Here is an 18,381-nt window from a genome sequence, read left to right as displayed (position 1 = left end):
TCTCTCCTTTTTCTTAAAGGATTGGACAGGCGGGATGCAGGAAAAATGTTCCCGATGTTAGGGGTAGGGGACTCGAGAACCAGGTTCTCCCCATAACCCCTGACACCCGCACTAATCAAGAATCTATCTATCTCTGCCTTAAAAATATCCACTGACTTGGCCTCCACAGCCGTCTGTGGCAATGAGTTCCAGTGGAGGAACCACTCACAGACTGCGCTGGAGTTCAGGATTGCAACCCGGGTCTCTGGTGCTGTGCGGCAGCAGCTCCACCCGCTGCACCACACAATCTGTTCATTAACACCTCTTCAATTGTTAGCAGAGAGCTTTGGGACGACTGGAGTTTATGAAAAATACACTGTAAATGCTTATTTCCACTAAGTGAATACAAGAAGGGCCTTTACATGAACCTGTGTTATATCTCTGGTTGTCACATTTAATACCGGGACATTTCCAATATCTGTCAGCCACCAAGTCAGAACATAGACACAAAAGGCTGGAGTAACTCAGCGGGACAGGCAGCATCTCTAGAGAGAAGGAATGGGTGACGTTTCAGGTCGAGACCCTTCTTCAGACTCAGTCTGAAATTCCTTGATTAGTGCGGGTGTCCGGGGTCATGGGGAGAAGGCAGGAGAATGGGGTTAGGAGGGATTATTCCCGATGTTGGGGAAGTCCAGAACTAGGGGTCACAGTTTAAGGATAAGAGGGAAGTCTTTTAGGACCGAGATGAGAAAATCATTTTTCACACAGAGAGTGGTGAATCTGTGGAATTCTCTGCCGCAGAAGGTAGTTGAGGCCACAGTTCATTGGCTATATTTAAGAGGGAGTTAGATGTGGCCCTTGTGGCTAAAGGGATCAGGGGGTATGGAGAGAAGGCAGGGATGGGATACTGAGTTGGATGATCAGCCATGATCATATCGAATGGCGAATGGTGCAGGCTCGAAGGGCCGAATGGCCTACTCCTGCACCTATTTTCTATGTTTCTATGAGAGATATAGATCAGCCATGATTGAATGGCTTAGTAGAATTGGTGGACTAATTCTGCTCCTATTCCTTATGACCTTACGAAACGTCACCCATTCCTTCTCTCCAGAGACGCTGCCTGTCCCGCTGAGTTACTCCAGCATTTTGTGTCTCCCTTTGCTTTGAACCAGCATCTGCAGTCCCTTCCGAACCACCAAGTGTTTGTTTCGTCAGAGATAAATAGCAAAGCTTCAAGAAGACATCTTCAAGAGGATAGGGACAGGTAGAGTGCCTGTAAATGCTCAAAGTCCTCCTCACCTGTGGTAATAATTCTGCAATTTAAAGAAGGTTGAAACCAAAGATCCTATAGCGAGCAAGATGGCCCACTCGCCGAAAATGACATAGTACGGTCATGGGCAGATTCGTGGGTAATTTTCGGCCCCATTTCCGTAACCGGCTTCCATCCCCGCAACAAAGATCCCGTAGGATACTAGTGCGGAGACAGTTATGGAAACATCCTCGTAAAAATCAAAGTTATTTGGTAAAAATCTTCTCCTCATTTTCAGAATTTTTAATTTATTAACACAAACTGTTCCCCCGCAACGTTGATTACACTGCGAGTCGGGTCGGGTCGGGTTACTGAAATGGATGAAAAACAAGGCCCACGTTCCGCTCCATTGCGTACTACACGTCAGCCCATTGCATTTAGCAGGAGTGGTCTATCTTGCTCCGCTAGAGGATCTTTGGTTGAAACTGAGCATGTGTACCTGGCACTTTGTACACCTGGTACCTGGCTTTACCTTGCACTAAACATTATTCCCTTATCATGTATCTGTACGCTGTAAACGGCTCGATTGTAATCATGTATTGTCTTTCCGCTGACTGGTTAGCACGCAACAAAAGCTTTTCACTGTACCTCGGTACACGTGACAATAAACTACACCTCTTCAGTCTGACGAAGGGTTTCGGCCCGAAACGTTGCCTATTTCCTTCGCTCCATAGATGCTGCCGCACCCGCTGAGTTTCTCCAGCAATCTTGTCTACATTCGATTCTCCAGCATCTGCAGTTCCTTCTTGAACAAACTAAACTGTAAACAGTGCTCGCTCCATCTTAAGTCAGGTTCTGTTCTCTGTGTTGCAAGGACAAAATGGCAACCGTAAAAACAGGACATCTATTCATCTGTGTAGGGAGGAACTGCAGACACTGGTTTAAACCGAAGGTAGACACAAAATGCTGGGGTAACTCAGCGGGACAGGCAGAGACCTTCCATAGCATTGTGTCTCCCTCTCCCTTGCCTGAAGAAGGGTCTCGGCACGAAACGTCACCCATTCCTTCTCTCCAGAGATGCTGCCTGTCCCGCTGAGTTACTCCAGCATTTTGTGTCTATCTGCCTAACTGTAATCAGGGGGAACTGGGCTGTGTTTGCTGATCTATGTTTTCCAGAGGTGCATGGTTTACAATTGTACTCGACCAAGGGGGTCCCGTTTGGAAGAAGGAAAAATGCTTAAGTGCCTGCTACAATAAGCAACACATCAAACGGAGGTTCTGTATATAGGGGGCAGATAAGAAGGGTCTCGGCCCGAAACGTCACCCGTTTCTTCTCTCCAGAGATGCTGCCTGTCCCGCTGAGTTACTCCAGCTTTTTGTGTCTATGTGGCAGATGAATCATTGTTCGTTGAGCAACGCCCTAGACTGTTCCCGGTGATCACTGTATTTGACGTTCTTAAATAGAGTCACAGCCGCCTTGCCCGATCTTTGTGGAGCGTTTCAAGGTTTTTTTTCTCACACTTCTGCCCATCGGAGATTGAGTGAGTTACGAAAGGCGGGAAGACTCGCGCTGCCAGGGCCAAGTTTGGCTGGGATTCCCCTGTCATTCCCCTTATGGACGGAGAGGTAGATGGAGGTGAGCACGGTGGCACAGCGGTAGAGTTGCTGCCTCACAGCGCCGGGGACCCGGGTTCCATCCCGACTGCGGGCGCCATCTGTACGGAGTTTGGACATTCTCCCCCCGTGGGTTTTCTCGGAGATTTCGGCTTCCTCCCACACTCCAAAGGGTGTGTACTGTAGGTTAATTGGCTTGGTGTGTGTGTAAATTGTCCCTAGTGTGTGTGTGTGTGTAGGATAGCATTAGTGTGCGGGGATCGCTGGTCAGCGCGGACTCGGTGGGCCGAAGGGCCTGTTTCCGCACTGTATCTCTAAAGGGCCTGTCCCACTTTCACGACCTATCTCACGGCCTTTTTAACTCGTGGACATTTTTCATCGTGTTGAAAGAACGCCCCGACCTACTTGATGCCACGAGTACCTACGACTAGCATCACGGCCCACCTACGACCTTGTGGCCACCATGCTGCGAGTACGAGTCGAGGGCAAACTCGGCGGAGGTCGTGAATGTGGGAACAGGCCCTAAACCTAAACTAAACCTGCAAACTAAAAAATAAACGCACCCTCGCTTCCTGGTGGGGGCGGGAAGAATGGGAGGAACCATCGGCCACACACGAGTTGAACCAAGTGCGGGAGGAGGAGGAGGAGGAGAGGGTCGGAACGTGTCGCCACGCAAATGAAGACGTCCAGTCAAATCCAACGCTCAACGTCACTGGAGAGATTTTATGAACTGTACAATTTTTGTTATATTTATTTATATATATTATTTATATTCACATCTCACACATCTCTCTCTCTCACACACAGTCCGCCATTTGAACATGGCGTGGGTACAAAAGTGCAACAAAAAATATGCCACTCATTAAGTGCACAGAGGCAGTGCCCGTGGCCACTGGACTCAGGAGTGGACGTGCATGGGGGAGACGATAGGATACAAAATAATTATTAATAGTTAAAATTAGTTTCCTCGTCTGCCAACTCCATCCCAGCGAAGGCAGAGGGGGGAGGTGAGGGTTGGGGTGGGGGGGGGGGGGGGGGGGGGGAGAGATGGGGTGACAAGGGAGAGAAGTGGTGGGCGGGGGAGATGTTCGGAGTGGACCTTGTTCCCTAACCCCCCCTCCCCTCCGGCATCAGTGGCCGCTGGCGTTACGGAATTCGCCGTTTTCCGTGATCTGGAGGCGCGGCGGCGGCGGCGGCGGCGTTGGCGGGCGAGACGTCGTGGTGCCATTCAGCTGGGCCTCGTTCATGTGAGCTAGGGTACTCATCAGCCGGGAGTTGGTAGCTCCCACCGTTGAGATCTGCCTCTCCTACACAAAGGCGAGATGTAAACAAAAGGGAAGAGAGTTCCATGTTAAAGCCACAGCATCCACCGCCACGGTAGGCGAACCCCTCGGCACATGGGAGCCACCAAGCCAAAGTCCTTGAAGCAGCAACAACGCGCGCACGCATTGCGGTGAATTTATAAAACAGGGGCGTTAAGTCATCCCTTCCCACTCGCTCGCAAACAACGTGTGGGAAGATCGGCACAAAATGCTGGAGTAACTCAGCGGGACAGGCAACATCTCCGGAGAGAAGGAATGGGTGACGTTTCGGGTCCAGACCCCTCTTCAGGCATGTGGCTTCTGAAGGAACTGCAGATTCAGGTACATGGATAGGACAGGTTCTGGAGGGATATGGACCAAACGCGGGCAGGTGGGACTAGTGCAGCTGGGACCCGTTGGCCGGTGTGGGCAAGTTGGGCCGAAGGGCCTGTTTCCACGCTGTATCACTCTATGACTCCATGCAGATGCTGGTTTGAACCGAAGATAAGACACAAAAAGCTGGAGTAACTCAGCGGGACAGGCAGCATCTCCGGAGAGAAGGAATAGGTGATGTTTCGGGTCAAGACCCTTCTTTAGACCGATGTCGGGGGAGGGGGGGGGGGGGGCGGGAAAAGGAAAGGAAGGGAGGCGGAGGCAGTAGGACTTGTGGGAGAACTGGGAAGGGGAGGGGAAGGAAGGAGAAAGCAAGGGCTATCTAAAATTGGAGGTCAATGTTCATACCGCTGGGGTGTAAACTGCCCAAGCGAAATATGAGGTGCTGTTCCTCCAATTAGCGCTGGGCCTCACTCTGGGCATGGAGGAGGCCCAGGGCAGAAAGGTCAGATTGGGAATGGGAGCTGCAGATGCTGGTCTAACCCAAATAGAGACACAAAATGCTAGGGTCACTCAGAGGGACAGGCAGCATCTCCGGAGAGAAGGAAGGGGTTACGTTTCGGGTCGAGACCCTTCTCGCGGCTGGACTTTGGCTGGATGGCTCTCGGGTACGAGGACATTTCAAAGCATCAAGAATCAAATCTACCAACGATCTACAACATCTTTGCTTTCGCTTCCCCGTGCATGTGTGTGCTCTTTCATGGTGGCCAAAGCTCCAGGGCCATTCATTTTCATTCAAGTCCTGAATTATAGAAATCCAAAATCCCGTGGGCGTGAACTGGCTTGGGTGCCAATTCCAACTGTACAAATGTCTGCGCTTCCACCCCTTTTCTTGTCGAATGCTAACATCAATCTCACCTTGCTGTCTCGTCCCACTACATACATACGACAAACCAGCAGAGTCATGGAGTGACACGGCGTGGAAACAGGCCCTTCGGCCCAACTTGCCCATACCGGCCAACATGTCCCAGCTACACTAGTCCCACCTGCCTGCGTTTGGCCCATATCCCTCCAAACCTGTCCCATCCACGTACCTGTCTAACTGTCTCTTAAACATTGGGCCTGAGGTATATAGAGAGGTTGAGCAGGCTGGGTCTATTCCTTGGAGCGCAGGAGGATGAGGGGTGATCTTATAGAGGTGTATAAGATCTGTGTTTTTGATTTTCTGTTTTTGGATTGAATCCTGTTTTTAATTTGTGTCTCTGTGATGTCTTTAGTACTTGTTTTATTCCGATTATATGTTATTCCGATATACTATGTAAGGTGTCCTTGAGATGTTTGAAAGGCGCCCATTAAATAAAATTTATTATTATTATTATTATTATAAAATCATGAGAGGAATAGATCGGGTAGACGCACAGAGTCTCTTGCCCAGAGTAGGGGAATCGAGGACCAGAGGACACAGGTTCAAGGTGAAGGGGAAAAGATTTAATAGGAATCTGAGGGGTAACTTTTTCACACTAAGGGTGGTGGGTGTATGGAACAAGCTGCCAGAGGAGGTAGTTGAGGCTGGGACTATCCCAACGTTTAAGAATCAGACAGGTACATGGATGGGACAGGTTTGGAGGGATATGGACCAAACGCAGGCAGGTGGGACTAGTGTAGCTGGGCGGTGTGGGCAAGTTGGGCCGAAGGGCCTGTTTCCACACTGTGTCACTATGACTCTATAGAAAGGAATCGGAGGCTTTTCGGGCCGAGACCCTCACACGTTATCTGGTGGGGCTCATCCCTTCTGCTGCCGACTGTCTAGGAAGCTGGAAACAACAAAGCCATGATCTCCCCTCTCACCGCCCCCTCTATTAGACAGCACCTTGGCTATGGGGCCCCCTTGACTCACCAGGTTTCCAGCCCTGGCTACTCTGTGGACAAAGACTAGATAACATTTGGGGTGGCAAGGTGGTGCAGTGGTAGAGTTGCTGCTTCACAGTGCCGGAGACCCGGGTTCGATCCAGACTGCAGGCGCTGTCTGTATGGAGTTTGCACGTTCTCCCCGTAGGTTTTCACCGAGATCTTCGGTCCCTACACTCTAAAGACGTGCAGGTTTGTAAGTTAATTGGCTAGGTATAAGGGTCAATTGTCCCTAGAGTGTGTAGGATAGTGTTAATGTGTGGGGATCGCTGGCCGGCACGGACTCGGTGGGCCGAAGGGCCTGTTTCCACCCTGTATTTCTAAAATGGAAAGAAAAACATCCTCCTGCTCACCTATTCTTGCGCCCAGCCTCTCAGTATCCCCCTCCGCAGTTAGCCAAGGCCCCAAAGGTCTTAATCATCCCTTGGGTTTGTTCAAATGATCAATCTGCTGGTTTGAACATGTCATAGACAAATAGAAAACAGGTGCAGGAGTAGGCCATTCGGCCCCATGAGCCGATATGATCATGATCAACACCATTCAATATGATCATGGCTGATCATCCAGAATCAGTACCCCGTTCCTGCTTTCTCCCCCATATCCCTTGATTCCTTTAGCCCTAAGAACTAAATCTAACTCTCTCTTGAAAACATCCACTGCCTTCTGGGGGCAGAGAATTCCACAATGGAATGGAAGATGCCTGATTCTAGCCCCCCCGCCCCCCCCCCATCTGTGCCTTGGCCACTGTTTATCAAAATGGTGGCTGCTCCACACCTCCCTGAACAAAATGGAGGTTGGGGGGCGGAGAGTGGGGCCAAAAGTCGGGTTCAAACTTCACTCACAAACCAACTAAGCACAATGTCAAACCTCTCATCGCTTCCCTTTGCTGGCAGGATCTCTTTGTGGGACACACCAACTTAAGGTTGGCCTTGGCCGTGACAATGAAGGTACCGTTGCTTGGGCCACAATACAAACAACAAGACACAGCACAGGGAATGAAAGGCTGCAACTTGTGATGGAATGGAGATCATGCAAGCAGAACAGCAGCAAAGAATATTACACAACGCAAGATAAAACACACACTCCCTTCTGTGGGCCTCTGCCTCTTGTTACCTGTGATGAAGTCTAGGAATAGAGTCTAGGACCAGAAGGCACAGCCAAAGAATTTAAAGGATGTCCCTTCAGGAAGGAGATGAGGAGGAATTTCCTTTGTCAGAGGGTGGTGAATCTGTGGGATTCTTTGCCACAGACGGCTGTGGAGGCCAAGTCAGTGGATATTTCTAAGGCAAGATAGATAGATTCTTGATTAGTACGGGTTATGGGGAGAAGGCAGGAGAATGGGGTTAGGAGGGAGAGATAGATCAGCCATGGTTGAATGGCGGAGTAGACTTGATGGGCCAAATGGCCTGGTTCGCCATTGCTGGACATTTGCCTGAGTGAGGGGCAGCACGGTGGTGGAGCGGTACAGCGCCGGCGACCCGGGTTCGATCCTGACTACGGGTGCTGTCTGCACGGAGTCTGTACGCTCTCCCCGTGACCTGCGTGGGTTTTCTCCGGGATCACTGGCTTCCTCCCACCCTCCAAAGTTGTGCAGGTTTGGCTTGGTAAAACTGTAAAAATTGTCCCTGGTGTGTGTAGGATAGTGTTAGTGTGCGGGGATCGCTGGTCGGCGCGGACTTGGTGGGCCGAAGGGCCTGTTTCCACGCTGTATCTCTAAACTAAACTAAACTAAAATTGTGTATGTACATGCTTGTTACTTATGAATTGAAATCTACAGATGGGTTTCTGAGTGAGTATTTGTCTGTATATCTATGATGGAGAACCAAATCTCTGCAGCACAACCACCTGCCAGTGGCCCTTTCAGACTCATGTGAAACTGAAACTAGTTAGCAGAAACAGGCCCTTCGGCCCACCGTGTCTGCACCGACCAGCGATCCCCGCACACTAACACTATCCTACACTAGGGACAACCTTGACAACCTAGAGAGAGTACAGAGGAGATTTACTAGAATGTTGCCTGGGTTTCAGCAACTAAGTTACAGAGAAAGGTTGAACAAGTTAGGGCTTTATTCTTTGGAGCGCAGAAGGTTAAGGGGGGACTTGATAGAGGTCTTTAAAATGATGAGAGGGATAGACAGAGTTGACGTGGAAAAGCTTTTCCCACTGAGAGTAGGGAAGATTCAAACAAGGGGACATGACTTGAGAATTAAGGGACTGAAGTTTAGGGGTAACATGAGGGGGAACTTCTTTACTCAGAGAGTGGTGGCGGTGTGGAATGAGCTTCCAGTGAAGGTGGTGGAGGCAGGTTCGTTTTTATCATTTAAAAATAAATTGGATAGTTATATGGATGGGAAAGGAATGGAGGGTTATGGTCTGAGCGCAGGTATATGGGACTAGGGGAGATTATGTGTTCGGCACGGACTAGAGGGGTCGAGATGGCCTGTTTCCGTGCTGTAATTGTTATATGGTTATATTTATACCAAGCCAATTCACCCACAAATCTGTGGGCTAACCAATGTTTAAATCTTTTTTTTAGTTTAGTTTTGGCTGGTTTGGATATACAGCGTGGAAACAGGCCCTTCGGCCCACCGTGTCTGCACCGACCAGCGGTCCCCGCACATTAACACTATCCTGCACATATGAAGGACAATTTTACCTTGATACCAAGCCAATCTGTATTTTTGTGCCTAAAATATTCTGTTGTGCTGCAGCAAGCAAGAATTTCATTGTCCTATGACACATGACAATAAACTCTCTTGACTTGAACGAACGCAGGTCACGGGGAGAACGTACAAACTCCGTACAGACAGCACCCGTAGTCGGGATCGAACCCGGGTCTCTGGATGGAATGGAAGCGAAAGGCGGTCCGTTTAAATATATTTGATCAATTTTGCTCATTTCAAAGATGGAGGATTTCAAAGCTAAGGACATTGAGTTGGACTGAAACAGTGCTACCCACAAATGATACGCAAAATACACTCTTTTACACATCGGATAACAGAACATGATCCTGGTTTGAGGAATATCCACGGATGCCAACAAAGGATGTGCAGCAAACAAAAATGATGACAACACACAATGATCAACGGAAAGATTTTTGAGATATCATTGAGCAATAACAGACTGATCTAGCCCCCACCGACCGAGAATAAGGCCGTGATCTAGTCCTTGCCTTTGATCGGCTGAGTTATTCCCAAACCAGCTTGAAAGCACCTCAGTTCCACCACCATTTGAAAAATGCCTTGTGTCTGCAGATAGCCTACCTGATGGTGGAACGCGTTGAGCCAGCAAACATGGTCAATGCCAATGGAGCAGCCACAGAAAACATAATGCACAAACTGGGAATGGGATCACATCCATGACGTTCCGATATTTGCTTACAATGGCCAACATTTTAACCAGGGGGGAAATACATCAGTTCACAGCCAGGACACTGAAAGGTTGGACTCAGGAAACTCAAATGTTCACACCCATTTAATCTATCTGATGTTGCCTATTTGGACGTTAGAGGTACAGAGGTATAGGGAAACAGGCCCTTCGGCCCACCGAGTCCGGGCCGACCAGCGATCACCCAGCACGCCAGCATTATCCTACACACACCAGGGACAATTTACAAGTTTGCCGAGGCCAGTTGACCCACAAAAACCTGCACGTCTTCGGAGTGTGGGAGGAAACGGGAGCACCCGGGGGAAGCCCACGCGGGTCACGGGGAGAAGGTGCAAACTCCGTGCAGACAGCACCCGCGGTCAGGATCGAACCCGGGTCTCCGGCGCTGTGAGGCAGCGACTCTACCCGCTGCACCACCGGGCAGTCCTGCAAGTTACATCCCACCAGAAGTCTCCAGTAGTCCAGTTACGTACAGGTAATATTGGGGACGGCAATGGATTGCTGCTCCACTTATCCACTCCTCTCAATTGGTGAATTTGAAGGAATTACAGCCAAAAAGCTCACAAAATTCTCCAATCCTTTAATATTAGAAGGGGAATATTGAGCGGGGACATTAAGGCATATTGCTGCAGGTGAAAATCTTTTTTTTAGGATATTTAACTGTTTTTGGCTGTGGAATTCTCTGCCTCAGAGGGCGGTGGAGGCAGGTTCTCTGGATGTTTTCAAGAGAGAGCTAGAGATAGGGCTCTTAAAGATAGCGGAGTCAGGGGATATGGGGAGAAGGCAGGAACGGGGTACTGATTGGGGATGATCAGCCATGATCACATTGAATGGCGATGCTGGCTCGAAGGGCTGAATGGCCTCCTCTTGCCCCTATTGTCTATTGTCTATTTTTGCGACCTTATATCGTCTGTCGATGATCTGTCACACGCTGCCAATGTGCCTTTCATTACTTTAACTAGAAGTCCACAAAAGAGTAGGGAGGTTAGAGTGGGCGGGCACGGTGGCGCAGCGGTAGAGTTGCTGCCTTACAGCGCCAGAGAATCGGGTTCAATCCCGACTATGGGTGCTGTCTGTACAGAGTTTGTACATTCTCCCCGTGCGTTTTCTCCGAGATCTTTTTACACAGAGAGTGGTGAATCTGTGGAACTCTCTGCCACAGAAGGTAGTTGAGGCCACAGTTCATTGGCTACATTTAAGAGGGAGTTAGATGTGGCCCTTGTGGCTAAAGGGATCAGGGGGTATGGAGAGAAGGCAGGTACAGGATACTGAGTTGGATGATCAGCCATGAGCATATTGAATGGCGGTGCAGGCTCGAAGGGCCGAATGGCCTACTCCTGCACCTATTTTCTATGTTTCTATCTTCAGTTTTCTCCCACACTCCAAAGACGTACAGGTTTGTAGGTTAATTAGCTTGGTATAAATGTCAAATTGTCCCTAGTGTGTGTGGGATTGTGTTAGTGTGCGGGGATCGCTGGTCGGCACGGACTCGGAGGGCCGAAGGGCCTGTTTCCCTGCTGTATCTCTAAACCAAACTTTAAAAAGCCAAGTGTCTCCGGAAGCCTCGTGCGTTGGTCAGCAGGGCCGTCACGGCGAGACCACCTCCCCTGACACCTTCGCGCATGGAAACGGTATGTTAGAGGTCAACTCTGGTAACTGTTGTTTGCTCTGAGTTTCGCGACACTGGTGGGGAACTGAATATACTTGAGCCCTGTTATATCCACCAGCACATGGTCAAGATCGAATGGCAAGGTGCACATCCCCCATTGATCATACAGTAAGTGTTCATAGATATCACAGCACAGTACAAAACCATAGATATTTTTTAGGCCAAAGGAAAACTGAAGCCAGGCAGTACAACTAGGGGGGCAATGGACTGATAGCTGACACACATGCGGTACAGACAGAAATCCAGCCTCAACACAACATCTTGGACACACTTGATCTTTCAACCTAACGGGATACGATGGCGTCAATGTTTTGTTGTATTGGTTGACATTTTATTTGGTTTCATTGAGGTAGGCCCACCCCCTCCGCTGTCAATTTGACCACTTGCCTCTCCAAATCTCCAAAGGTCAAAGGGCAGGAAGATGGAAGCATCTGAGACTCCATTGGGCTGATGGGGGACGAGGTGGAAGCCTGATTGTAAGATTGAGATAGATGAATAACCATTCTTCCGATAGATAATCACACCGCCCCCCATCCCTCCCCCCCCCCCCCCCCCCCCCCACCACCACCCACACACAAAAAAACTCAGTTGGGCCTACGCTGAAGGGGTCGCCATGTACTTGGTTAGCTCAGATTGAAATGATTCCTCCTTTTTGCGTAAGAACAAGAAACAAGGCCTAACCGAACCCTTCATGAACGGGGACCATTCCAGAATTTGTCTGGCCTGGGTGGCAAAGTGTCACAGTTTTATTTCCTCCAGAATGTCACTAAACGAGGAAAAACCAAAATAAAAACAAAGCTCAAGTCTCGAAAATATTTCTGGGTTGGAGAACGTGAGCACGGAAATATCCAGGAGCTGGATTGGGAATTCCTTTCACAAGTTTAATCCTGGTTGTCCTGTTGGTTCATTGACAGCGCATCTCTGAAGCCATGTGCCTGACTTGGAGGTTGTGTGGTTGGGCAGCAATGGAGGTGTGGTCCTCTGGGGGGGGGGGGGGGGGGTCTGCAGAAGTGGCCATTTGCCCGCTGACCATCTAAACCACGTCAGCAAAGGCCCACGTCAGTTTGGACTCGCAAAGGGAGTAGGCCTCCACTTGTGGATGTGGATAGCAAACCAGGACACCGGGAACAATTTTTAGGGGGGGGGGTGGGGGTCGATCACAAATTCTGCATGGTAGACTGAAAGCTAGCGTCACGCCACTTGTGAGACTTCATGTCTCGTGAATTTCGAAATGGCAAGATGCAACGTTATCAGGAGAATATTGGGCCGTGCAAATGGACACAAGCACAGAAACTGACACGCACGCACGCACACAGAAGGCAAACACAAAAAAAAAAAAAGCCACACAACCTCACAATGACTTTTCAGACAAGGTTGAAAAGAATTCCGTTGAAAGACAAACCTTTCTGGTCAACACTCTGTTGGACAATCAGTCCAGGGGTCTCAGGTGTTGAGTGGCTGCACCAAGTATGATGGCGACCTCCATATTAACGAACTTCCTTTGGAAAAGATTCCCCCCCCCCCGCTAACTTTCTCCTCACCCACCCCGCTCATTCCCACCAATCCCACACTGCACGGAATGGAAAAAAAAAAAATCCCAAAACGCCTCTCTCGCTAAAGGTTCCAAAAGAAAGGGGCCATTTCTGGCCATAGTGTTTCCTAATGATAAAACCCTCTCCCATCCATTGTTTTTTTAGATGTGGAGAAGGGGGCCAAAATCGCAAGGGGTCCATGAGAACATTTGCACGTGAAGATGTTGTGTAGATTTGATTTCTGACAACTCTGAAAACAGCAGGCCTGTCGGAGATGTGAAACAAGATCCAATTTCTGCAGTTTTATCCCCCCCACCGCGACCGTGCCAATTTGAGCCGAGTATCGGCTACCATTTTAGAGTATCGGCCACCATTTTAGATTACCCCCTTTTGAGGAGGGCGAGAGAGATTGTGCAAAGGGCCTCCCTCCCTCCCTCCCGCTGGTTGCCCCGGGCAACGGGGGGCGACCCGAGTGGAAATTGGAACCTGTTCACACATCTCCACGGCCTCCAGCAGGGGGTGCTGCAGCTTCAAAGGGGATCCTCCTCTCTTTTGCATACCTTATGTGGTGTTGCCCTCAATAGTCGGAGGTATAGGCAGGCTAAGTCGGCGTTGCAGCCAGGGGTTCTCCGGAACGCCTCCTGCGTCGGTCAGCAAGGCCGTCGCGGCCAGACCACCTCCCCTGCCCTCTTCTAGCATGTAAACGGAGCATTCTTTCCCTTTTGTCCCATCCCGCTCACCAGCTAACGGGAAGGGGGAGGGGAGGGGGGTGGATGTTGAACACACGGGCCCCGATTCAATTTATGTATAAATATATATATATATATATGTATATATATATAGTTTAAAAAAAAAACTGTTCAGTTTAATACCCTGTTTGCCCTCCCGTTCCTGCTTCCCATTCATCTCCCCCCCCCCCCCCCCCCTCCCCCATCCCCCCCCCCCCCCCCCCCACCCCATCAAGCCAATTATTTTCACAACATGGGTGATGGGTGCGTTGGTGTAAACTACACCCTTGTTAGGTCCAGAGCCATGGTGGACCCCGGTGAGGTCAGACCAGTTGTTGGCCGCCTCCCCCCTCCACGTTGAACTCAAAGTGGCGCCCGTGTCTGTGCATGTGGCGCGGTTCACCGCGGAGCTTGGCCTCGATTCGGTTCGGGGCAAAGAACTTGGGGTGGTGGGGGCGGGGCCCGTGCACTGCGGGGGGCGTCGGGAAGCCATTTTGGCTCTTTTTGAAGGAATGCTCCATTGACTTCCAGAGGGGGTTGGTTTTGAGTTGCGTGCAGGAAGCAGGGGGGGGGGGGGGGGGGGGGGGGGAGGGGTTTGAAAAACAACCAAAATAAGTCGGGGAAGGGGAGGAGGGTGTGAAAGAACGAAAAGGAGAGAACAGGAAAGGAGGAAGAGAAAAAGATATTTACACACGGTGTTCCAATAAGATCAGCACTCTTCAGATTGGCATAATTTTCATGGTTGCATCAAGGGCACACGCACGCCACACGCACTCACGCACGCCACACGCACGCTCACAAACACACCACAAGCTCATACGCACGCTAACTAGCACACATACACACGCACAGCACACACTCACGCACGCCACACGCACGCTCACAAACACACCGCAAGCTCATACGCACGCTAACTAGCACACATACACACGCATACACACACACTCACGCACGCCACACGCACGCTCACAAACACACCACAAGCTCATACGCACGCTCGCTAGCACACATACACACGCACGCACACTCACGCACGCCACACGCACGCTCACAAACACACCACAAGCTCATACGCACGCTCACTAGCACACATACACACGCACAGCACACACTCACGCACGCCACACGCACGCTCACAAACACACCACAAGCTCATACGTACGCTAACTAGCACACATACACACGCACAGCACACACTCACACGCACGAACACACGCACGCTCACAAACACACACCACAAGCTCATACGCACGCTCACTAGCACACATACACACGCTCACGCACGCCACACGCACGCTCACAAACACACCACAAGCTCATACGCACGCTCACTAGCACACATACACACGCACACACACACGCCACACGCACGCTCACAAACACACCACAAGCTCATACGCACGCTCACTAGCACACATACACACGCACAGCACACACTCACGCACGCCACACGCACGCTCACACACACCACACGCTCATACGCACGCTCACTAGCACACATACACACGCACAGCACACTCACACGCACTCACACACCACACTCACACGCACGAACACACCACACTCACACGCATGCTCACTAGTACTCCACAAACTCACACGCACGCTCACACCACACGCACCCATTAACACACGGCAGGCTCACATACTCACACGCTCACTAACATACCACACACTCACACACACACACGCACACACACACACAGCAACACATCATACACACGCACACACACACACACACACACACACACACAGCAGGATATATACAGCTAGAGCAATAAGTAAAAGCAGCAGTGTTAGTTATTAGACAGCAAAATCATCCAAAATGCCTCTTCAAGTTGTCATTTGAACATTGTATTTGCAACGTGCCACCAGGGTTGTTAACGGAGTAACCATGGAGATGATTACAGCCACAATACCAGGTGCTGCACCCTACCTGGAAAGTTTCATACCTCAGCAGGTCAGGCACCACACACTGTGGGAATCACAACCCATTAGGTACCACAGCACAGAGTGAGAATACTAGCTTAATCCCGCCAGACTGCGCTAACCCCCCCCCCCCCCCCCCCCCCCCCCCAATTTTTGCCAAGGCGCAACTTTTCCTCCCGAGGTTCGGTCAGCTCTCCGCAGTTCCCGAGACAACCGCGCTGGGAATACCCGGCGGGTCGGGCGGCATCCGCGGGGGCGGATTCACGGCCATCTGGCCACGACGCTCCCCGTACTCACACCGGATGTGTACAACCCCCACACGCCAAGCTTCTCCTCCAAGCCCCACAATGTTCTCCACACGCCACCCATTCCGCACCCCCTTTATCTGCCTGTCACTACTCCAGGGCTTTAGGAGTTCAAAGCACGAGGGGGGGGGGGGGAACCGCATTGAGATAGTGAAAGGCCTGGATAGTTGGGATGTAATGTTAAAATTGTACAAGGCATTGGTGAGGCCAATTCTGGAGTATAGGGTACAATTTTGGTCGCCTAATTATAGGAAGGATGTCAACAAAATAGAGAGAGTACAGAGGAGATTTACTAGAATGTTGCCTGGGTTTCAACAACTAAGTTACAGAGAAAGGTTGAACAAGTTAGGGCTTTATTCTTTGGAGCACAGAAGGTTAAGGGGGGACTTGATAGAGGTTTTTAAAATGATGAGAGGGATAGACAGAGTTGACGTGGAAAAGCTTTTCCCACTGAGAGTAGGGAAGATTCAAACAAGGGGACATGACTTGAGATTTAAGTTTAGGGGTAACATGAGGGGGAACTTCTTTACTCAGGGAGTGGTGGTTGTGTGGAATGAGCTTCCAGTGAAGGTGGAGGCAGGTTCGTTTTTATCATTTAAAAATAAATTGGATAGTTATATGGATGGGAAAGGAATGGAGGGTTATGGTCTGAGCGCAGGTATATGGGACTAGGGGAGATTATGTGTTCGGCACGGACTAGAAGGGTCGAGATGGCATGTTTCCGTGCTGTAATTGTTATATGGTTATATGGTTATATGATAGAGTGGATGTGGAGAGGATGTTTCCACTAGTGGGAGAGTCTAGGACCAGAGGGCACAGCCTCAGAATTAAAGGACGTTCCTTTAGGAAGGAGATGAGGAGGAATTTCTTTAGTCAGAGAGTGGTGAATCTGTGGGATTTCTTTAGTCAGAGGGTGGTGAATCTGTGGGATTTCTTTAGTCAGAGGGTGGTGAATCTGTGGGATTCATTTCACCAACAGTGCACGGTGGCACAGCGGTAGAGTTGCTGCCTTACAGCAAACGCAGCGCCGGAGACCCGGGTTCGATCCCGACTACGGGTGCTGTCTGTACGGAGTTTGCACGTTCTCCCCCTGACCCACGTGCATTTTGTCAGAGATCTTCAGTTTCCTCCCACACTCCAAAGACGTACGGTCCTGGTATGAGTGTAAATTGTCCCTAGTGCGTGTAGGATAGTGTTAATGTGCGGGGATCGCTGGTCGGTGTGGACTCGGTGGGCAGATGGGCCTGTTTGCGCGCTGTATCTCTAAAGAAAGAACTAATGGTTGAATTGCCGCAGATTCCTTGTTGTACACCCTACACCGGCCCCCCTCGTTTTACCAAGAGTAAACCTCCCAAGAACATGTGTCCTGTGCAGGAAGGAACTGCAGGTGCTGGTTTAAACCAAAGATAGACACAAAATGGTGGAGTAACTCAGCGGGACAGGCAGCATCTCCGGAGAGAAGGGACGGGCGGCGTTTCGGGTCGAGACCCTTCCCACTGTAAATGCACGTGGCAGCACATGCAGAGGTGGGCAGCCTCTCAGCCTGTAGATAGGCTTGCTTCTCAAGTGAGAGTGTGGGTCTTTACAGAAAATCAAATCATTTTTTCAGAAGTCTTGGCACACCTCCAGATTCTGGGACCGTTTCTTCCCAGCTGTTATCAGGCAACTGAACCATCCTACCACAACCAGAGAGCAGTCCTGAACTACTATCTACCTCATTGGAGACCCTCGGGCTATCCTTGATCGGACTTTACTGGCTTTACCTTGCACTAAACGTTATTCCCTTATCATGTATCTGTACACTGTAAACGGCTCGATTGTAATCATGTATTGTCTTTCTGCTGACTGGTTAGCACGCAACAAAAGCTTTTCACTGTACCTCCGTACACGTGACAATATAATGAATTGAAACGGCTATTTTCATGAATAATGCTTTGGTTACAAAGCCTTGGATCATCTGAGGTACACAAAATTGCTGGGGAAACTCAGCGGGTGCAGCAGCATCTATGGAGCGAAGGAAATAGGCGACGTTTCGGGCCGAAACCCTTCTTCAGACTGATGGGGGGTGGGGAAAGAAAGAAGGAAAAAGGGAGGAGGAGGAGGAGGAGCCCGAGGGTGGGTGGATGGGAGGAGACAGCTAGAGGGTTAAGGAAGGGGAGGAGACAGCACGGGCTAGCCAAATTGGGAGAATTCAATGTTGATGCCATAAGGACGCAAGGACCCCAGACGGAATATGAGGTGCTGTTCCTCCAATTTCCGCTGTTGCTCACTCTGGCAATGGAGGAGACCCAGGACAGAGAGGTCGGATTGGGAATGGGAGGGGGAGTTGAAGTGCTGAGCCACCGGGAGGTCAGGTAGGTTATTGCGGACTGAGCGGAGGTGTTCGGCGAAACGATCGCCCAACCTACGCTTGGTCTCACCGATGTAAATCAGCTGACATCTAGAGC

The 18,381-nt window shown here is 50.3% G+C and overlaps 1 protein-coding gene across 1 annotated transcript in view; it reads right to left on the bottom strand.

The window, feature by feature from the left end:
- Positions 1-3,455: 3,455 nt before the first annotated feature.
- The window catches only part of LOC116990205 (ras/Rap GTPase-activating protein SynGAP-like), a 44,621-nt gene continuing 29,695 nt past the window's right edge, over positions 3,456-18,381 (bottom strand). The window contains exon 5 of the mRNA XM_033047750.1: positions 3,456-4,149. Within this exon, the coding sequence (XP_032903641.1) occupies positions 3,973-4,149 (177 nt within the window). The 3' untranslated portion in view covers positions 3,456-3,972. The remainder of the gene's footprint in view (positions 4,150-18,381) is intronic.

Source organism: Amblyraja radiata, chromosome 30 (assembly GCF_010909765.2).
Source record: "Amblyraja radiata isolate CabotCenter1 chromosome 30, sAmbRad1.1.pri, whole genome shotgun sequence".
Lineage (NCBI taxonomy): Eukaryota > Metazoa > Chordata > Chondrichthyes > Rajiformes > Rajidae > Amblyraja > Amblyraja radiata.
The sequence above is the reverse complement of the archived record's forward strand: the minus strand, read 5'-3'. Positions and strand labels throughout refer to the sequence as shown.